Genomic DNA, 23,466 nt, shown 5'->3' with positions numbered 1-23,466 from the left:
TTTATACATATATTACCCTTAATATCAATGTGAAAAAGAGGAGTCTTAATGCAGTATTATTTATTGGTTTGAGCACCCCACCTATTGTTATTTAATGTATTGTTTTAAGGTGGTGGTACCTATTAGTATTAATATTGTAAGGTTGTACGCATTTGTGCAAGCTGTGGCTTGTATGGTTGTTTTCCAAGTTATGGATTGTGGTCCTAACCATAACGTGCACTTTTTAATGACTTTCTGGTTTTAATTCACAACCATAACAGCACTTTTTTAAGTACATTTCTAAGACTTTTTGCTAAATATGTGCGACAGTGTTATAACCAAACCTTGACATAATTTTACTTCAACATTTGCTTTTTTACGTGTTTTTTTAATCATATTTTACATGCAACAGTTTCTTGTCCCCAAGCTGCCACGGGCAGCCAACCCCCACTTCATTATGATCAAGAGTTGGCCGCACACAAGCCTTGTGCCCAACCCACCAGGATTGGTCAACCCCAACCCCTTATGCCAAATACGCTCAACATGTTATGGGTAGCTAAGTCCTGCTGCTCACTGCCAAGGATGTGTGGAGTGGAAGTTTCCTGTAAGGCCTGCTGTTGTACTTGGCCCTTTCTGCAGGGTCATCTCTAAATGTTTTTGCCTTCCTCCTCCTATTTTTGTGGGATTTGTCATTGCGGGCCAGTGCTAAAGTGCTTGTGTTCTCTGCTTAAAACATGGTAGCATTGGCTCATAACTAATTTGCAGATTTAATTTACTTGTAAGTCCCTAGTAAAGTGGCACTACATGTGCCCAGGGCCTGGAAACTAAATGCTTCTAGTGGGCCTGCCACAACCACTTAAGTAGTCCCTTAAACATGTCTCAGCCTGCCATTGCAGAACCTTTTTATTCAGTTTGAACTGTCATTTTGACCTGGCAAAATAAACCTTTTGCCAGGGGCAAATCATCCTTTTTAATATATATAAGTCACCCATGGACAGGCCAGAGGGCAGGATGCAATGTATTTAAAAACCATTACATATTCTTTTAAGTTTTACATGTCCTGGTAGAGAAAACCTCTTACTTCTTCAAGGCCTATCTCTCCCATAGGAGAACATTGGAGTTGCCTTATTACATTTTATAAGTGTAATTTCCAAATGGGAAGGGATAACCAGTTCGTATAGTCTCTCTGGATCTACAGATTAAAATCCTAATTTATGGTGAAGTTGGATTTTAAATTGCAATTCTGAAAATGGCACTTTTGGAAAGTTTGCATTTTCTTGCCTTAGACATTTGCTGCCTGCAGACTGTCTCTGGGTCACATGACTTGTTGTGAGCATAATTTGGGCTTTGTGTATTCCTCCTAGACATCCGCACACACTGTGAGCTTAGGTGTGACTGGATGGGTCATCACTGGCAGGATGGGAGGCTGAATTTACACTTGAATAGGCTGTGTCCTGCCTTTACACAAAGGGCTGCATAACCCCTCTAGTTAGCGAGGGCTAAGAAGGCATGGCATCTGTGCATTTCTAAGGCTTGCCACTACAAGCTTCTTCCCATTTCAAAGGCACAACTGTGTATAAAAGAAGGACCTCAGACACCAAGTCTTCAGTACACTTCTGAACCTGTGGATACTCTGTAAGGAAGGACTGTTCTGCTGCTACAAGGACTGCCGCTCGGCTGGACTGCTGTTCCAAAGGAACAGCTGCCCTGGTGTGCCTACCTGCTGACCTATTACCTGGTGAAGAAGTGGACCTGCAACTTCATCTTGAACCCAGGACCCCAGAGTGACTCAAAGGCCTTACTCTGCTGGGCTCCTGATCAAAGCCTGGGGGACATTAAAGTCTCCCGAACAGCTCCTGGACCCAGCTGCAGTGGGTTCCTGACCCCCAAGTGATGCCTCTGACGTGCTGGGCCTTTGATGTAGCTCAGGTGCTCCTGAAGTCAAGCTTTTGGGCTCCTCCCGACCGCAAAGGGGCCCGTTTTCACATAGACTGCACAAAACTTGAGAAGATAAACCTTCAGTGGTTATAATATAGGACTGCATCTGACTCGCACTCCAACAACTTTGAACTGAATGTTTGGCTTTGACCTGGTCCAGCACGATTAGGTATCCCCAGTTGTTGCTTTGTGCTTTTAGGTTTAGGTTAAGGTTTTCAGTTTATTCTTTAAAAATGTATAACTCTAATTCTACTGATTGGATTTTTCTCAATTTGGTCTTGTTTTATTTATTAAATTCAGATCTATTTTCCTAACCTGATGTGGGTTACATTTTGAGTGGTGTTTTCACTGCTTTACAGTATGAAGTGTGACACAGATACTTTACATATTGTCTTTAAATTAAGCCTGACTGATCTGTTCCAAGCTACTAGTGGGTTGAGCACAAGTTAATCTGGGGTTTGCTTGCACCTTAACCTAACTAGGATTGTGGTAGCTGCTTGACCAGGGCTCACACCCCAGTCAACCAACAGCCTAACTTCTAACACCTGCCCTGTTGCCAGTCCACTGCAGGCAGACAACTCATGCTTGACATTGAGCTGAGGGGGTGGCTGCCGGGCCTGCCTTAGAGCTAGCCCCTGTTTGTCTAAATTATTTAGGTTTGCTAGGGTCAGCAAACTCTCTTTAAGTTTTGCAGACCTTCACAAACTCTTAGACAAGCTGCAGGGTTTGTGGACCCTGCACCGTGTCCATAAACCCACAGCAGGTCCAACATTGAGTAATGGATGCTTGAAATAAAAGAATGTCAAACAAAGATTGACTGTCTTATTGGTAGAATTCTACTGAGACTCATATGCGTTAGAACATCAATAAAATATTTCAAATGAAAAAAAAGAGTTCAAGACCCTTTGATTAGGGTTTGCAAACTCTTGACCTGGATTCACAGAACTTAGGCAACAGAGCTTGGTGACCACAAACCAAGCCTTTGGGGTCCATCAACCCAGTGACAAAATCTGATTTTCTTTTTTTTATTACAACTCCCTTGCAACCAGGCCTGTACATTTATGGCTCTTTCACTTTTTTGTTTCAGGATGTGATTACCTAATCCCCATGCCCTGTAATGGAAGCTACAACATTTTATTGTTCAAGAAAAGTTTGAGTTTGCAGACCAGTCTTTGGATTTGTGGAACCCAAATGAATTGCAGGAAAAAAAGCTCTCTCATGCAATCAAATTGATTTTTTTATTGGGTACACACAGGATCCACAAACCAGGGAAAAGTAATTGTTTACTTACCTAATGTTTCGTCTCAGGTTCCAGGATGTAGCGATTGCTACTGGTCAATTGCAGAAGATTGTAACCCCCCTTTGCCAGGCTTTTTCTTGTCAATTGATTCAGACTAAGGGTAGGATTTATACTCCTAAATTTGGTAGGGGCTTATTTTTATTTGATAGGCCGATCCCAAATATGCGAGGAGGTTGATCGAATGGGAGACCAGGGATTGTGATAGTTGTCCTGCACACTGCACTTTATAATGCTAGTTGGCAAAATGAGATGCATGCCTTGGGCAATTACCACCTTTTTTAAATGCTGCTAACAGTTACATGAAAATGGGGTTAGTTTGTAGGCTGCGCTTTATATTGCTTTAGATGGTTAAATGAGCTGCTGGCCCTGGGTGATATATTCCTCCCTTCCAACTGCTCTTTATAGGTATGTGATAATGGCCTGTAACCTTATACTGAGTTTTGTTCTTTTTAAATTAGGTCACGTCAGAAAATAGACTGAATGGGACCCTGAGGTTCACTGCAGTTTGTTCCTTGCACTCTGCACTTTAATACTCAATCGGGCAAAACTAGTTGTATGCCTTGGGAACTCAGTATCCTTGAAAGTTATTCATAGGTTCGATAATGTGTTGTGAACTTACCAAGTTTTGTACCCCTTAGATAGGTTGGGGTAGATAATGTGAGGCACTAGGTGGAACAAGACTTTGGGAATTAAGAAAGTATGGCCCTGCTCATTTAATTTATAATATTTTACCTGCCTACATGAACTTTATGTCTTGGGTAATAAATGATATCCTAAAAGTTCTTAATAGGTGTAAAATAATGTTATGGCCCTTGATTGAGTTTGAATTTGAAGAAATCCTAAATGTTATACTGTAACCATCAATTTTTGCGAGTCCCAAATTGCAGTTTTATTGACTTGCAATTTCCGAGTCGCAAATCCTGATGTACCACACTGTCTGAGACACTGTTTGTGATTCCCAGATGGGTCACAAGGGACCTGTCTCATTAATATTCATGAGGCAGGTCACCATTTGTGACCCATTGGGTATAGCCGGTACTGACAGGTATGGTGGCCTGCTGTGGTCAGAGGACCACCATGTCTGTAACTGATTTTTAAATACAGCAGTTTTTTTCCAGTCTGTTTTCCTTAAAGGAAAATGGGAGGCTTTTCAAAAATACAAATTTCTCTTTTTATTTTTTTTTAGAAAAAATTTTGGCACCCCCATTCACAAAGCGAAAGGGGTCCTTTTGGGACCTCTTCCCATTTGTGAATGGCTTACCACAAATTTGAAATTGGTGGTAAACTGCGACTGTTTTGCGACCAAATTCATGCTCGCAAAACATTCCTACATGCCAGTGCGACTCGCTATTAGGAAGGTACACCCTTGGCATGCCCCTTCCTAATAACGACTCGCAACCCCAATTGTACAAGCTGGTTATAGGTCACCAACTGTCAAAATAGGATTGGTATATTTGAAATGAATCTTACCAGTCCCAAACGGCCCGATGAGCCGTTTGCAACCAGTACAATGCGTCATATATCTCCCTTTGTTCTTTATTTCAGGCTGGTGATAAGTGTCAGTGAATTGATTAAAATAAGTGTTATGTATGGATTTTATGATATTTTTTTCAATTTTAATTGAAGTCTATGTAATATTTCTATAAGAATGTATTTCTTAGAAGTGAAGGATTTTGATTTGACTACATACCTACACATACTTACCTCTACAATATTTCGATTCTCATTGTCTTGGCCTCAATATTTTTGTATAACATTATTTTATCAACATTATATTCTGGTGATAAACTATATCTTCCACTTAATATAAAATCCTTTGTAATTCCCCATACAATTACCAACCACTGCATCTGTCATCAGGGATTGAGGCAACAGGCTCAATTCCAGCCAACTGCAAATGGGTCAATTTGAAGGAAATTTACTCAATGAATGTTGCACTTGAGACCACTTAAATGAGCAATACAAAAACCCTTGTATTACATGTTTGTGCACACTCCCTCCCATTAGGAGCAATACTGCATATCGGTTTGCTTATGATGTAATTGTAAGTATTGAGGATAATGGAGACGTTATGGATCTAGTATAGAGTGTATCAGGGATGTTAGCTAGCTTGCAGTCTGTCAAGCACTTGATTACTAAAAGAGTACTTTGGAATACCCGAATACTCGCCGGTAATCTTCATTACTCTAAGTCCTGGTCTTCCTGTTCCATTCCAGAACCCTTCCCTCCATCCCTGGTTTCTGTTTATGGTGATTTTTATGGGGGTTCATTCTTATGAGTTTCTTTGGTATTCTCAGGATGTCATAGTGACGTGCGTCCCCCTTTCTACATGCTGGGTAGTCAGCGCCATATTAAGAGATGTATTTTGACCTCAGCTAGGTAATAGTTTTTTTGGAGCATGCAAACTGCTCAAGTGTAAGGAAGTGGACGGGAAGAAGGACGAGGAGGTAATTACTTACTTTAATGTGGCCGCACATACCTAGTTATGCATACTCTAAAATTGAGAATGCATGTCATTAGTAATAGCACTGCCTATACTTTGCATTCTTGATGACCATTTATGTTGAAATTATGCTTATATTGTTAGGGTGTACGTATCTTGACAGTGAGTTGGGGAGAAAAAGGATGTAAGGAGATGGACTGATTTTCCTGTAGTGAGGGCCTAGATAAGAGGAAGGAGCTTGATTTGATGGAGTTACTAGTTGTGGTTTTGGAAAGATGGCGTGCAGAAGGGATGGGTTGAGAGGAGGGATGGAAAGGGGTGGAAATGTTTGGAGAAATGTAAATAGAGCGCTTAGATTTGACATGTGAATCTTTTAACAGTTCAGTTTCTCTAGCAACTGGAAAAATAATGTCTTTTGTTTCTTACAGAGAGAAAGCATATCAGATTGAATGTAGATTGAAGATAGAATCTGAATTTAGGATGCATGTTGTTGTGCCAGTAAAGGACTGACATATGTATTGCTGATTCCAAAAGTAGGTGCTTTCAGTCTAATGAAGATTTTTCTCATCCTGATAAATCTCCTCATATGATTAAGTGGTAAATGCTGAAGCAAATTTTGATACAGAGTGATCTTACATTTAAAACATTTGTGGATTGAAAAAGTTAGGATATAGAGGATATATTAGACAGGTCTTAAAATATTTGTATAACCTTGCGGAGCAGGTCTGGTTGAGAAGGGTATATGAAGAGGAGCTATATGCATAGATTTGTTGTGATGGAGGACTTTGTAGGTCAGACAAGAAAGGTTACATTTCAGTGTAGTTTTTGCGCTGCCAGCTGTGGTCCTATCATCTTGTCATAATCTGATAACTGAGCAGAGCCATACTTATAGAGGAGGATGGATGGATTGTGGTAGGCCTTAGGAGATGACGTAGTTTGAGTCTGTTCAGGAAAATTAACACTCACTGAAACTTTGAAAAAAAGAAACTTTTTTTTAAGACCGGTTGCCTTTTAGGAATTTTGGCTGCTTTAAAAAGTTTCCTTTAATTAAAAACAGTCACAGGCATAGTGACTTGTAGGCCATCATTTCTGTGATTTTGACCAATCAGAGTGTGTTGCAGTTTGCGACCAACCTAATTAATATTATAGGTTGGACTTAGACCCACTCCGAATTCTTATTTTGTGAACCGACTTGTTTGTTCATAGGTCGGTTACCAAGTTACATTTCTGGCCACAAAAGGGCGCTGCGAATTGTGACCTGAACAACAGTACAATTGGCCCTATGTGAGCAGAGCCATCTGTAGTGGAGGTTGAGTGAACGCTGTTTGAGTGCCAATCAACAAAAGTTGCTCCAGGTGGCCAATATTGAGAGAAATTAATCACAATGTTATTGTCTGTTTTAGAACCACAACCTGTGAGTTTAGTTCTGCTCGTTTGGGATCTCCTAAATGTACACTGATTCGAGTGACTGTAAAAACTTGTGCTTTTCTCTTAAATTAATGTTTTAATAATATTAAGTCAAATATATTGATTACAGGTGCTGATAACGGGGTACGAGAGTGGTCCAGCTGCCTCCAACTTAAGACACAGTGAAACTACAGGGTTCTTGGGGTACTGCCCACAGGACGACCCACTATGGCCAAAGCTGCCCATGAAGGAACATTTAAAGGCCTATGCTGCTATCAAGGGGATGAGGACGGGGGATGCAACTGTTGCTATCAAAAGGTATGGAGTTGGGCTAAAATATTGTACTACTGAGTATAAATTTACAGCTGTTATTCCAAAACTGCTGGGGGTCATAAATCACTCTCAGTGCCCCTATCCGGTTTCTCATGAATTTTCTGGCCTTTAATCTAATGCTTAATACTTCAAGTAAAGAGTGTGGGTACTAAAAGCACTGCTCAGGAGCCCAGCCAGCCCTATTAAATGGCAGCTCGCTGAATACCAGGGCTCTGTAGTCCTGAATCCGCCTCACCTCTCTTTAATTCACTACCAGACACTCCCTGCCCCTTTATTTCGCTCTTGCTGGTTTCTGATTTCTCCCTGGTTTAAGGGGTTTCCATCTTTCTTCTCCATCTTTCCCGTTTGTGTATTTTGCCTTTCTTGCTCTCCGGAAATATCTGCTTCGGAAAAACAAGTGCCTGACCCAAAAAATTAGTGCCCGTGGCCTCCAAGGGCAACCACCGGCTCAGATTAGGCACTGCTTTAATCCCATGCTCTTTCCTGATCAGGTGTAGATGGCGACCGACTACCTGTATTGTTGCGTTACACACTGCCATTGAGTAGACTTAGATTATGTAGGACTAGACAAGATCTTTCCGAGCTCCACCATACACTGCAGTGTAAAAGAGACTTTAGCAGTTTGATTTTGCAAGCACATGGCAATTTAAAACCTGGTAAGATCCTGCATGGAACACTCTTCCGAGGAAGACAAGGCGTTGTCTAGTGGTGACGTGAGGAAAACATCTAAAACATGGCACCAGCGAGGACAATGAGTGCTTAACACAGAACAGAGAGCCTAATGGCACACCACTAAGTAATGTAAACTATTGTGAGCTCACCTCCCTTGCCTACATAAGTGAGAATAGCTCCGGTGGTCAGCGAATACATAGCTCTAAAACAATGCAATGTAGGTAATGAGTTACTTTTAACTCATACCCCACAATGAATGAATCGAGTCAAATAAGGAAGCAGTGTGCCACAAATGTGAGGACTATGTACTGTTAATGTAATCAGTTATTGGGTCGAGGAAAAGGCGAAAGATGCGGCTGCAGTGGCATGGCATGTTTGTGGAAGGACCAGTAGTAGCCTTGCCTCATGAGTTGACATATGAACAAACAAACACATTTATAATTAAAAATGTAATAGCACAGCATGTATTGCAAAAGTATGCCCGTGCACAATTGCAGGTTGTAGTATAGTTTTTTTTTTTTAAGGAACATGGTATTCTTGCGCATGTGATGGGTAATTTTTTTACATATTTAAGAGGTCAGGACGTTAAAAGGGAACGAGGTGAAGCACTAAAACTAGAGAGTAATGTCGGGTGAAAAAGAGATCAGACCAGGACAGCATTGCACTGTGGCAAGGCGCTGCCACTCTCTGAATTCATTTAGTCCATGTTCAGCTGTCTCTGTTGTATATCAACTGGTACTCTTTGTACCTTATGCGTGGCGAGATCGCCACACCTCGAGATAGATCACAGTGCATCTTTGTTGATGATAGCCGAAATCATAGTCCCTATAGCACACATATTTGTGCAGTGATCCACAGCTGAGTCCTACTCTTGTGTTGTCTAATCCTCTGTCACCTTCTATTTGTCTGGCCGCTCTAGAGGAGACCACCTGGGATTGTGATGCCACAAATTACTTTTCAGGTTTTGCCGTTTATTTCGGTTTTTAGGTCTCGCGAGCCAAAGGCTCGAAGAGACATTTTATATCTGGGCTTTTTCAAAGTGCTGCCGTGGCCTAAAGCTACAGTGCACGTGAACGTGCACGCGCGCAGCGCCATGTGTCTTTCCTCCGCAGCGATCGTAATCACGATCACTTTCACTTTCGCGGGCTCCTCTGTTGCTGGCATTCCCCCCTCCCTTCTCGCCCAGCCCTTCTTGTTTTTGTTGTGCTGCAGTACTCGGCGCTGTGGGCCGTTTCTGCTGACCGTCAGTCACAGCATAGTGGACGTCAGGCGCTTCCGTCGGTGCGGGAAGGTCGCTGCCCTTCACCCTCTCGCTGCGTTCGAAAATGGCACGGGGTGATAATAACAACACGGCCTTATTCCCCGGCACCTCGCTCCCCCTCGCATGCTGTCATGCAGATTTGCCATCGAAATCGGTGACGGCTCATGACAGCCTCAGAGTGCACTCGGCGCTGTGGGCGGTTTCTGCTGACCGTCAGTCACAGCATAGTGGACGTCAGGCGCTTCCGTCGGCGCGGGAAGGTCACTGCCCTTCACCCTCTCGCTGCGTTTGAAAATGGCACCGAGGTGATAACAACAACACAGCCTTATTCCCCGGCACCTAGCTCCCCCTCGCATGCTGTCATGCAGATTTGCCATCGAAATCGGTGACGGCTCATGACAGACTCAGAGTGCATCATTGTACTGCTCCGAAATGGCACGACTGTATTAATTTCTGCGGCTCGCATGAGGAATGGGAACCATCTTAATATACGCGTGTCGGTTGCTAAACTGATGAATACTTGCATGTTTTGGTCGGGGAGATCACTGCATTTGTAAGAATAAAAAAAAATGAAAAACATGGTTCCGTGCCCAAATGTTCCCGCAGCAGTAGTTTTTTTTTTTTTTTTTTTGCGAAGGCTTCCGCGGATTTGTGTCGGAACCCAAATACCACACTGCAGATGTTTCAAAGGGCTCTTGTCTCAGATTTCACTCCCGTAAAGGGCAAGGCAATTTAAAGAAATGCGATACGAGCCTATTGTGTTAATGTTTTCTACACTGAACATAGTGCATAGGCCGTGCCACCGGAATTTTGCTTCAGGAGGCGACCACATTTTGCAGCAGTGTTAAAATAACTTAAGAAGACAGAAAAGACAAATTGTGCGGCATAATACAGTGCTTTTGTGATAGAAATAGTTCCTCATACTGTCATTTTTACGCAAGTTAACTCAATCTGGGCAGAGGTTTCACCTCATTAGTATCAGTTTAGCATATAAATACAGCAGCCATTAATTGAAAAGTGACCTGTTCCTTCTTGTAAAGGGCCTTCCACTGCATGACGACGCCCGTGGAAGTATTTTTAGTAAATTTTAATCTGTTTGAGCGAGAGAAAATTATTTTTGTTAAAATCTAAAAATAATGCAGTCCGTGATTGTTTATGTGGCAAGTGCTGCAACTCCATAATTATGCAGAAAACACATCCGAGTCAAATAATTCTAGTGACCCAGCCTAGTGTATAGGACATAAGAAAAAGGGAAAATGTGTGGAAATCTGCTCCGGTGGCACCTGTATCAAATGTTGTTCTCTGTTTTGACATCAAGCTCTATAATTCTAGTATCAAAGAAGATAATGCTGTAATATATCATTGGTATTTTTACAGCTCTGATTGAACAGATAGCCCTTTTTACCAACATGTTTCTCGTCTTAGCACGCCCTGTAGTGGCTTGTCTGTCATTGCCATGTTAAATCAATATCCTGCCTTCAGTCAGTGTCAGCTCCTCCGTTAAGGCGGAGGGGCTTTGCCCCACTCCTATTTGAGCAGTGCAATAATAGAAATAAAATGATAATAACAAGTCATTATCATTTTGTTTTTCTTTGCGGGACTGGAGCTTGGTCGGGGTGAGGTTGAGCTCGCCAGAGCAGAGTGAGGAGTGGTTTGCACTTTCTAAGTGTGCATGACTCTTTGGCCGGTCATCTTGGGCCGGCCAAACATTCATACGCAATTAGCATGTTCTCCACCTGGCTGTGTTGCACAGCCTGACGGAGAACATGCCAAGGCTCCCAGGCACTGCCTGAGTGGCCAAACGGGACGTTCAGACAAATCATGATGATGCTCATGCAGTGTCGTGATTGGCTGCTTCCAGTGTTGCCAGTCCAGATGAAGTCAACGGAGGAGAGGGTTGCAAAGGCAAGTTTATTTTATTTTTATAATCCATTCCCCCGCCTTCCCACCACCTCCATTCGAGGCAGCCCCCACTGCCTTCGGTATGATTTGTTCATGCTTTGTTATTGATGTAACTGAGCAGCCGCTGATTGGGGTCGATTGTCTTCTTCTTCCAAGACCTGACCTAGAAGGTGCCAGAAAGCTAAAATGTATTCACGCCAGGCAAATAGTGTGTGTTCAGGCCACACAGTAGAGGAGCAAAGTCTTGATGACCTGTTCAACTCTGCCGTTTACAAATGCAAACTCTAGCTCTTACTACAGTGAGTGCTCGGTGTTTATTAGGGCGCGCCTCACCCAGCGCATGCGCTGGTCTGGCAAGACTTATTGAGAGGGCTCCAAAAAGTGTTACCAGGCCAGCCTAGAGCTACAGTGCATGTGCGCGGGCGCCGCGATTTACCGCGATTACTTTCACTTTCGCGCCGCGATTTACCACGATGACTTTCACTTTCGCCACGGCCGCTTTGCATAGCCAATAGGTCTCGCTTTTGGGACCTTATAAGTATTTAGTTATGCAACTGTTGCATGGCTAAACACTTATAAGGTCCCAAAGGCGAGACCTATTGGCTATGCCAATGCTTGTTAGTTTAGGTTCAATGGTAACATGCAGCATACCTCTTAGAGTTCTGAGTCATATTGATAGTGACTGGCAAGAAGTAGGTTGTCGGCAGGAACATGTAATGGTCTAATTGTACTATCTGGGAGATAGGATTTAACCATCAGATATTTTTGCTGTATTTTAACGCAAACACAGGTTTGTAGAACAGGTCATCGACTGTAAAGTAACATGTCAGTGTCTTGAAAATTACCTTTTTAAGATTATAAAGTCAGAGTGGCCAGAGCAAATCCGTCATCGACACAAATTGAGATCAAACAAGTCTTGTTTTGGGTTTCAGTGTTTTATTTTCTATCAAGACACGCTGAAAAGTAATTCTATTCCCAATTGCATGAATTTAGTGCCCTAATAGAGTAGTGTTTGAAGAGGCCCCAAATATGAATTAGGAGTAAATATGTGCAGAGATTCCGGGTGGCCAGAATTTCCATTATGACTGGTATCTCTGCATATTCACTGCTAATATGAATTACACCTCACGGAATGGGGAATAATTGTGCGCATCTGTTTTTTCCATCTGGAATTCCACATGAGACTCCCAATTCCACGTTATTTAATACACAGACATACATCCTGCTTCTGAGCAGGTGATAAATGTGTGCTAGGGGTGTAGTGGAGGGCGGATGGGGATGTTTGGGGGGGGCATGGGGTAGGATTTTGTGTGGCACGGTAAATCATTTTGAATATATATATATTTATATTGTATATACATATATATATGTTTATATTATATGTATATTAGCTATATGAATATGTATGTGTGTGTGTGTGTATATATATATATATATTAATCACCAAAATGCCCATAAGCTTAGGAGCGCACACAACAGAAACAAACCATCCAGCTTTCTTTTCAAAGGCACCTTGCATTATTTTTCCTGGATAAGCAGTGTCAAGACCTGACGTTTCGAGATTGCCTCTCTTTTTTAAAGGTCACTGCCAGGATTGTCAAACTGGAAGTTCATGACGCATTATTTATCTCCGCTGAGTGCGATCATTCAATGAGTACTGGGACTCGTAGTCCCGTTGACAACAAACATTTCCCTATTAGTAAGTCCTGAATGTGCAATTCCTGTATTGCAGAATCAAATGTCTTCGTAGACCCCAGTATGGTAAAGCAAGTGAGTTACCTCGTTTCTGATGCTGCATTTCGAGTACGGACACAGTTCCAACCCTGCAGCCTCCTTAACATTGATGGATGGTGCCACTCCCCACGGCAAGGTCTGCCGTGCAATATGTCAATCACCAAAATGCCCATAAGCTTAGGAGCGCACACAACAGAAACAAACCATCCAGCTTTCTTTTCAAAGGCACCTTGCTTTATTTTTCCTAGATATGCAGTGTCAAGACCTCACGCGTTTCGAGATTGCCTCTCTTTTTCAAAGTTCACTGCCAGGATTGTCAAACAGGAAGTTCATGAAGCATTATTTATCTCCGCTGAGTGCAATTATCCAATCCATACTGGGACTCGTAGTCCCGTTGAGGGCAAACATTTCCCTTTTAGTAAGTCCTGAATGTGCAATTCCTGTATTGCCGAATCGAATGTCTTCGTAGACCTCAGTATGGTAAAGCAAGTGAGTTACCTCTTTTCTGATGCTGCATTTCGAGTACGAACACAGTTCCAACCCTGCAGCCTTCTTAACATTGATGGATGGTGCCACTCCCCACGGCAAGGGCTGCAGTGCAATATGTTAATCACCAAAACGCCTATAAGCTTAGGAGCGCACACAACAGAAACGAACCATCCAGCTTTCTTTCCAAAGGCACCTTGCTTTATATGTCCTGGATAAGCAGTGCCAAGACCTGACGCATTTTGAGATTGCCTCTCTTTTTCAAAGGTCACTGCCAGGATTGTCAAAAAGGAAGTTCATGACGCATTATTTATCTACGCTGAGTGCGATTATCCAATGCGTACTGGGACTCGTAGTCCCATTGAGAACAAACATTTCCCTTTTAGTAAATCCTGAATGTGCAGTATTGCAGAATCAAATGTCTTCGTAGACCCCAGTATGGTAAAGCAAGTGAGTTACCTCGTTTCTGATGCTGCATTTCGAGTACGGACACAGTTCCAACTCTGCAGCCTTCTTAACATTGATGGATGGTGCCACTCCCCACGGCAAGGGCTACCGTGCAATATGTCAATCACCAAAACGCCCATAAGCTTAGGAGTGCACACAACAGAAACAAACCATCCAGCTTTCTTTTCAAAGGCACCTTGCTTTATTTTTCCTCGATAAGCAGTGCCAAGACCTGAAGCGTTTTGAGATTGCCTCTCTTTTTCAAAGGTCACTGCCAGGATTATCAAACAGGAAGTTCATGACACATTATTTATCTCCGCTGAGTGCAATTATCCAATCCATACTGGGACTCGTAGTCCCGTTGAGAACAAACATTTCCCATTTAGTAAGTCCTGAATGTGCAATTCCTGTATTGCGGAATCAAATGTCTTAATAGACCCCAGTATGGTAAAGCAAGTGAGTTACCTCTTTTCTGATGCTGCATTTCGAGTACGGACACAGTTCCAACCCTGCAGCCTCCTTAACATTGATGGATGGTGCCACTCCCCACGGCAAGGTTGATTCTGCAATAGAGGAATTGCACATTCAGGACTTACTAAATGGGAAATGTCATTTGACATGTCATCAGTGATGTCACTGACCATGTCATGAATGATGTAATATGTGGCATCATCAGCAGTGGATTGCAGGCGCGCGAGATATAGTTAGTACAACTAACTATATTGGAGGAATTTCAATGGTTTTGTTCGAGTGAAATGTCTAGCTAACTACAACACCCCTAAAACCTATTGTTTTTTCAGTGAATTTCTAAGGTTTTTTAAATGCTCATTCCTAACTATATCAGGCCTGAAACCTATGGTTTTTTCAGTATAGGTTTCAGGCCTGATATAGTTAGGAATTAGCATTTAAAAAACCTTAGAAATTCACTGAAAAAACAATAGGTTTTAGGGGTGTTATAGTTAGCTAGACATTTCACTCGAACAAAACCATTGAAATTCCTCCAATATAGTTAGTTGTACTAACTACATCTCGCGCGCCCGCAATCCACTGCTGATGATGCCACATATTACATCATTCATGACATGGTCAGTGACATCACTGATGACATGTCAAATGACACCACTGATGACATCACTGATGACATCATCCAGTGAATGTGGTTTGTTTCGTTTGGTATATATATATATATATAGGTTTAAGCAAGGGGCCAGGGAACAGGCCTGAATGCCCTGTAGTCCATTCTTAACTCAATTTTGCTAGCCTGATTTTCTAGCTAGTACAATCAGGGCCCGTTTTTTGCAGCAGGGAAATCCAGATGCATAAACTATGGTTTTATAGAAACTCCACTCCACTTAACTTGTAATCAGGACATAATGCATTATTCCTGCACGTCTACAAATGATTTCCAATAATAAGCTCATAAGTATATTCATAAACAACAGAGTTGACTTAAAAGAAATCAACACAATTTAAAACAAATAAATGCATTAAGGTATGTGGTATTTTTTTAAACAGAGTAACAGATGCTTTGGAGCTCAATGAACAACTGAACACACCAGTACGAAAACTCTCCAAAGGGGAAAAGAGAAAGGTAGGAGATATTCAAAATGTCTGAAGCAGTTTGTAAGTTTTGCCTACAGACAACCTTATCTGTGTGATGTCAAAATACCTGTTATGTACAACAGAAGTGCTTGAAGTGGACTATGGGCCAGCCCATCGTTTATCATTGGTTGGCTTTCTTGTCAGTTGTATTTGCTTGCTATATATTCAATGACTTTCCTCCCTCTACTTGTGTTTGTCCCAGCCCTGGAGCCTGGCTTATTTAACATCTTTTTCGTTGGAAAACATGCATCCTTCCACTGTTCCTGGAACTACTTTTTTCTTTCTCTTTCAAAACTCAATGGAAATGCATGTATTTTCTTATTCTCTTCACATGTGCTGATTCCCCCTCACATCTCTGCCCTCCTGTACTATCCATGTTGCGTTTCTCATTCTCTACTCCACAGCTCATCCATTATTTTCCCTGCCTGCCTGTCCTCTTCAGCTTTTTTCCCAACTCTAAACCTACCTCTCAGCACATGTGAGGCACCCCAGACTCTCCCTGCTTTGTGTTCTGCTTAACAGAATTCAGATGATAGCCATGACTCGCCCTCAAGTCCTACGTTGCTCCCCCCACCGCTCTCTTTTTATGTTTCACATTTTATTTCTTATTAATTTTTTAACTATTGAGCAGGCCTGAACTTTGCAATTTGCTATCAGATTGTTCCTTTCTTTATATTGTACTTTTGTATGCTTTTCTTGTGTTTTTTATAGCAATGTTCCTTAAGTGAAGAACTTTACAAACACATCAAGTTTGCCTAATTTTATCTCTTAGAAGTTATTCAACTTAAATATCGCTCTATCAGTAAGAAAAAGGATGAGGATTTACATTAAGGTATCTTTAGGTGGTAGGTTAAAGCAAAATAGTGTAATTAAGATGCAGGTATGTCCCTTTGCGAATGTTGTATGCAAACACATTGGTTAATACCTATTTATCATTTCATTCTTTATCACAGTCTTTACTAAATGAGATGGACACAATTCCATTCACTCTAAAGCAGACCAATACATCAATTTTAATAGCATTATCCACCCACAGAGGGAGTGTCTCCAAGTTACCTGCTATCATTTCAATCCTCTTAGATTATTTCTGTGCATGTAAGAGAATGGCCTGTAACTGTGATGCATTGTTACAGGGAGTCACCTGCAAGTATGGCCCAGTAAGATTTCAGCAACCCTTTGACCAATTTTCCAGATTGAGTTTGGAAGGATTATAGGCTGTGACCTCGTTCCTCTCACAACTTACTTTAAGATAATGAATACTAGGTACTGATAAATGCCCTCACAGGGTGCCAGGAATACATTTAGAGTCCATTTATAATAGTGGTTCTGAAACACCTTTCTCAAAAAGATGGAAATCAACGCAAAGGGTCAGATTTACCAACATTTCACGCAGTGCAATCAAGCAAGACAACTTGCAGCGCTGCATTGCTTGAAAAAGATAAATCAGAAATGTTCCATATTTACAAAGATATGGCGCATTTCTGCTGCCTTCTAGCACTGTCACACTGTGTGCTGTCTAGTGCCAACATAGGCCCCCTTGTATCATGGTGCAAGGGTGACTGTTAGAAGCAGGTTTGTTTTTGTGCACTCCACAGGCTGAGCTATAAATACTAATTGAGTAATGCGGTCTGTTGGTGGGTGGGGTGGGGGGCTGGGCGTGGTGGTGATGTAGTGCAAGTTTTGGATCCCCCAAACGGTGCTTTGTATTTTGCCTTTTCAAGCATACTTTTTTTGCTCTCGAAAAAATGATACTGACACAAAAATATATGATGCAAACAACTCACCTTTACTGTATGCATAATGGTGCTAAATCACACCTCTGTGCTATTTTGCTCAACTTCTTTCTTACAGGGATCAGTGCAGCTTACTTTGAAGCAGATTTTTTTTTAAATTACCTGATTTCATTTACAAAGATAAAATGGACGATGATTTTTCTTTCTTAAACTTCCTTTAGCTCTCCGTAAGCATAGTAAATATGTACAATGCCAGCAGTGGCGGCTCCTCCCCAAAGACCGAAAAGCATTGCCCACTGCCAAAAAGGAAAAATAAAATGACAATAATGTATCATTATTGTCATTTTAGTTTTCCGATTCAGTCAGTGGCCTGTGTAGGGCACGGTGGGGCTGGCCAGAGCAGGCAGGGGAGGAGTGGTTTGCACCCCCAAAGTGAGTATGAACTGTTTGGCTGGCCCTCTTGGGCTGACCAAACAGTTCATGTGCACTTTGCATGCTCCCCACCACGGTCCATTACACAGCCTGGTGAGGAACATGCATAGGCTCCCTGTTCCAGTCTGAGCTCTCATCCACAGCGCTCAGACCAATCACAACGCTGCATTGCAGTGTTGTGATTGGCTCAGGGGAGCCTGTGTGCTGGATGCTTCCTGCTTCCGGTCGGACTGCAGAAAGGAAGAAGGAAGAGGACGCAGGGACCGCTAAGGTAAGTGTGTTTTTTTGTTAATTAAACCCCCCTCCCCCACCCCACACCCTTAGCTGGGTAGCAGCCGCTACTGAATGCCAGAATGTGCTTAATATAGCGAACCGGCCTGTTATATGAGTCAGCTTTTTATCAATCACTTCTTATTTAAATATCAAAAGTCAAATAGTCGAGTGTCTGACCTCATTAGACGCCGCCCACCTGGTTGGCTTTACCGTTCAGTTGGCATACCTCTGCGGCCTCTATCCATTCAGGAAATGCCAGCGCGCTCTAAGCTCAGCACTAGAGTGTGCAAAGAGTACAATCAAAGCCTTCACCGGCACAGCCTGCGGCTAACTGCATTACAACGTCTTCAGGGGGTGGAGCACACCCACAAGGCAATTGCTTTGCCATACTTATGACATCACAGGCCTCAGGGCTGTGTATATCATGAGCCTGGCAAATATATGAATAGCTGAGATTGGTGCACATGCGCTTCCACGCTTACCAGAGCACATGGCTGAGGATGACGGCAGCTTGCATCTCTATTTTTTAATCACATAAAAAATATGAAGAATGGAATATTGAATTTTTTACGAAACAATTAAGGGAAGGAGCCCCACCGCTCATGAAAGGGAACCGCCCATGATGTTTACAACTGCTTGTAAATATGAGAATGCTCCAAAAGTAGATGGAAGGGAACGCCCCCACTCCACCCATTGAATGCCTACTTGCCGCATGGTAAAGCAAGGCAGTGAAATGTGCTGCCTTGTGCTACCTTGGATTTAATAAACCACACAGAGCTAAGCAAGGTGGTTTTGCGTGGCTATGTGAATCGCAGTTTAGGGTTTGTGTTGCCATGCATCACTTTCCGTGACACAAGGGCAACACAATCCCTTAGTAAATCTGGCCCTATATACTTTAAAACACTTTATTAAGTAATAAAGACCGGCTTCAGTGCAGATTATGTGAATGAGCGATATTCCAGATATAAACATTATGGTCAAAATAATAAATCGAATACATGAAAAATTATGAAAATCAGCAACATAGCTGATGGTAATCATTAAAACATTTGAATGATGGAATCAGTCTTTGTCTGAACTCCTCCCTTCTTAGCCACTAATTAATATCTATAATAGCGCAACAAATACCAAAATATCAAGTTTCCTAGATAGCCCTTAATAACATACACATTGTTAGATGGTGTTTTCTCACTCTGCATCCTTGATTTGAGAAGGTAGGCCAAGCAATCCTATTGTTATGCTGCACTTCTAGCAAGAAGTAGACAAATAGCACCAGCTTACACCAGTATGTGACCTTCAAGCAGACTTGGTGACTGCAATGCTCTCTTGAATTCCCACCATTGTTATGTGAAAAACATTTGACTTATGATATAAATAAAAATGTGAGAATTCTCCGGCACATTTGATTAGGACTACTGAATGTCTTTCTAAATATCAGATTATCATATGAAGGAGTGATGCAATATCAACCAGTTATTATATTATGAATACATCAATGAAATAGCAAGCAAAATCATATAATGCACTTTAAAATATTGATGATGTTAAGGCAATGAGGGTTCACTAAGCAAGAAAAGTGTCAGGCATAGGAAATCCTCAGAGTGATGAAGCAACACTCTAGAAAATATGTGCATGCCTTGAGCCAGAACAGGAAGTATGTCAGATGCTGAGCGGAATTAATGCAGAGTACATACCCATGCCAACGCGGCACACAGGGTGAGTGCGGACGCATCTGCCGTGCCTGTAACTGCGCCTTCCACAATGTCCGTATACCGTGACCGGCAGCACCCGCAACCCGCAACTTGCGACTGGGAAATAAGATGTAAGAAGGTGGTGGAAAGACCTCAGGGATGCCAGAACAGCATCAGTCTGTCCTGCAAATGTAAGGGAGCAGCAAGCCAAGGTTTGCAAACAACAGACCTCCGCCAGCTACGTCCCAGGTCTGCTCTGTCCCTCCGGCCTGCCAGGCCTGACAATAGCCGTTAGGACTGCAGCCGCAGGGTTGAGCCGGAGAGGGACAGAAATGGTCGGACCAGAATACAAAGCAGTTTTTCTCTCTCTCTGTGCCCCCGCGCCTCACTGATCAACACACCAGACTTCATCTTGATTCTAGGAGCAGAGCCAAACAAGAAAGCTTTGTTTAAGCAAGCAATCCTGTGGCTATCACCTGGACACAGCTCTGTCCGTGACAAGTATGCACACAGTTGGCATTAAGTAAGTAAGGGACTACTACGACCCACCCGAGAAAGGACTATCTGCATGCCTGTGCTCTCAACACTCCCAGCATCCTTATCAGACTACACAACTCATTGCAGGCAAGAACGGGCTGCTTTTAGCAGCCTTAGAACTGTGGTAAATCAGCAATCCCCAGCATCTGGGCATCACAAACCACTTTGGAGTACATCACAGAGGGGTAGCATAGGGGAAAACAACAACAGAAAGCAAAGAAGGAAACCCTCCGCACAGTCCAAGTCGACCACCTGGGGAAAGTCTCCACCACCTCAGTGTTCCCTCGGAGCACAGGCCAGGAGCCATCAGCTCCCAGTCCTCCCATTATGTCACAAAAGGCCTCATAATGCAGTATTTCAAGGCCACTCATGTTCATTGCAATTTACTCTCTGCAAATTCTTTAAGCAACATAGGCACAAAGAAGTGGCATTGCCCAAGGACTGCTCAAGTAAGCCCCTTCCTGCAAACGGTCAGTGCACTCCAACTGGGAAATGCAGGTCCTGGTCCTGCCCAAGGCTCTGAGAGGTTCCAGGGGGTAAGTATCACTCCTGGAAGTCCCCCCAACATGTTTGCCAACTTCTTTGTCCTAGAATCTCCGGAGCAAGAACAAACAACATATAAGAATGTGCTAAACTCCGAAGTGCCAGCGAAATGAGTTCAAGTAATTACCACACAAATTCATCAACCCAACTTGGCCACACCTCAGGCCACCTCTCCTGACTGAAAAAGACCAAGTACGACCACGACCGCTGCAACTGAATACAACCAAGATCTGGGCAGTCTCTCAGCATCCTTCTACCACCATCTGGAGTCAAAGAGAAAAAATGCTGGAACTCAGGCCAAAGCTGTTTAGCACTCCGGATGCAAGAAGACAATCTTCTCCCGATACCCAAGACATCAATGAGATGGCAGACCTGCAACTGACTTCCATTATTCCTGTGCAAAACTCCATGGCCAGAGCACTGATATGGAAGTCCACCAAAATGGAGCTACAGATAGACCTCCTACAGTTGATTACACTGCGCCTCAGAGACCTGAATGTCAAGATGAACCTCATCAAAATCAAACTCCAAGGCAGTCTAGAAGACGGGATGTGCTCCTGTGCAGCCATTATCAACAGACTGACCACACTCCCAGAGGTCTTAACAGACTAATTACCGAAGTCAGAAGTAAAGCCAACCTCTCTGCGGTCAGGAGGCCCTCTGAGCACTGCAATCAAAAAACGGCGGCTGAGGACCCGAAAGGGTCACATTTCATCCCAACAATATACATAATAGACAGTCCTCAGTCAAATTCTTGCCCTTTGAGCTCAACATCCCCGCAAAACCATCCACTTATTATCACGGACTGCAGTCCTAGCATTAGTGCTTAGCCAACAGGAGGGGAAAACAAGGAGATTCCACCCAGGCCATTACAGCAAGGTGCGCCACACTCCAGGAGGGCTAAAAAAAGATTGGACAGGGTCACATGGTAGCAAACGGTAGCATTTCTGATAACCATCAAAAAACAGAATCCACCTGCTGAAGTTGACCTCGTTCTGTTGCACCCGATATTCACCATTAAGACAGGCATGTTGGCATGAAAGATCTCATAATAAGACCAGCCCCTACGAATCCTCCACTTTTAAAGACAAACAGGGAAAGGAAGGACATTGTTGTGGCAAGCTCAGCCCCTAAGACACCTCCTCTCCAACCAATAGACAAAGAAAGAATGCATGGATGTACCCAAGCTGCCCTAACTCATAAGCCATGCACAGATATCAGTGACCACCCCAGCCGGGCCTCCATTAACATAACTACTGCACCACAAGCCTGCCCACCGCCTTGTCAAACCAGGTCATTCAAAACATGTATTTAACTGCGGAAACCCTGGGCACTGACCCAACTAACCTCCCCCCCCCCCCCCGGCATGGCGGGTCTTAGCACTGGAATCAATCACCGCAAAAGCCACCTTGGGCAGTCTGGAGATAGTGCTAACCCCCGATACCATATTAAAGGTCAATGTGACATCTTAAACAGGGACAACATTCTTTGCCTACTCAAACATGTACCTTATGTGCTATCCCTGGCCCACATTCGCTTGGACGATCTTGTCTGGGGAAGGTTACTAAAACTCCCCAGCAACACACCCATGGTGAATCAACTCTGGTAGGCCTATGCCAACAACCAGATCAGGTTGTCATGCTCAAAGAAGCATCCATGATTGTGGAATGGGGAAAAGACATCAAACAAAATCACACAGAGAAATATCCACACGTGCTCCAAGTCCAATCTCTGAAGAAAAGAGCCAATTCCATACTGTGAGGGACAAATAGCATCCATTATGCTTTTGAATATCAAGCTGAACTAAAGAGGCATATTGCGTTTACAATATCGTGCATAAACGATCAGAGGCTGATGTACTCCTGGGACACCAAGGAGGACCGGGAACAGGAACCGCATACTTTCCCTACCTAGTCTCGATGAATTGCATTCCTAATACCACCCACACTTGGACTCAAAGCAAACATCCAAGGGGGGGGCAGTCTCCAGCCCTGAGTTAACTATCATTTCCTGGAATATGGCAGGCCTCAAGAAAATTTCTGAGGACAACTCCACTCTCGATTACCTTCACAAAGTAGACATCCTATGTTCTCAAACTATCGACTAATTGCCTTCTTAGACTTGGAAGCATGCATCCTATTTAAAGAGCAGGAAGCCTGGGCAACAGGATAAAGCATCCCTCCATACTTCCAATCCAGCTTTAGGCCAGAAAGTTCCACAATGGACAACGTTAAACCATTAGCGTACCTATTGCACCAAGCCACACGGAGTAAACAATCACCCTTGTTCTGCTGGTACATTAGCTACAGTGCAGCCTTTGACACATTGGATCAAGGTAAGCTGTGGGTAAAATTTATAGCATGGGGGGTCCCCGCATGCTGCTCAAAGCTATAATATCTCTATACTAGGGGACTTGGGTCTGGATAGAAACAGGCCCCACTACAGCAACCGCAAAAGTCCTCCCCAACAATGGACTCAAACAGGGCTGCATGTTGACCCCCCTCCGTTTCAACCTTTATACTGCTGATGTGGGCAAAGCAACAGAAGGCGCCAGCCTAGTTACACCTAGGTTGGGAAGACTGCTTCTCCCAATTCTTCAGTATGTAGATGATATAGTGATCATGGACCGCACTAAAACAGGTCTACAGAGAGCCCTTGATGCACTTTATAGGTTCAACAAGGCCAATAAACTTCAGGCGAACCAGGCAAAAATCAAAATCATAATATTTGGAAAATACACCCATAATAAACAA

General features: G+C 43.0%; 1 protein-coding gene across 2 annotated transcripts in view; it reads left to right on the top strand.

The window, feature by feature from the left end:
* The window catches only part of LOC146810319 (ATP-binding cassette sub-family A member 9-like), a 1,478,308-nt gene that overhangs the window by 1,348,780 nt on the left and 106,062 nt on the right, over nt 1-23,466 (top strand). For both annotated transcript variants that reach the window (XM_085617315.1, XM_085617314.1), the window contains 2 exons: nt 7,198-7,385; nt 15,418-15,493. In XM_085617315.1, coding sequence (XP_085473441.1) covers nt 7,198-7,385; nt 15,418-15,493 — 264 coding nt within the window. The remainder of the gene's footprint in view (nt 1-7,197; nt 7,386-15,417; nt 15,494-23,466) is intronic.

The sequence above is a fragment of the Triturus cristatus genome, chromosome 7, assembly GCF_964204655.1.
Source record: "Triturus cristatus chromosome 7, aTriCri1.1, whole genome shotgun sequence".
Lineage (NCBI taxonomy): Eukaryota > Metazoa > Chordata > Amphibia > Caudata > Salamandridae > Triturus > Triturus cristatus.
This window is presented reverse-complemented; position numbering and strand designations above follow the sequence as displayed.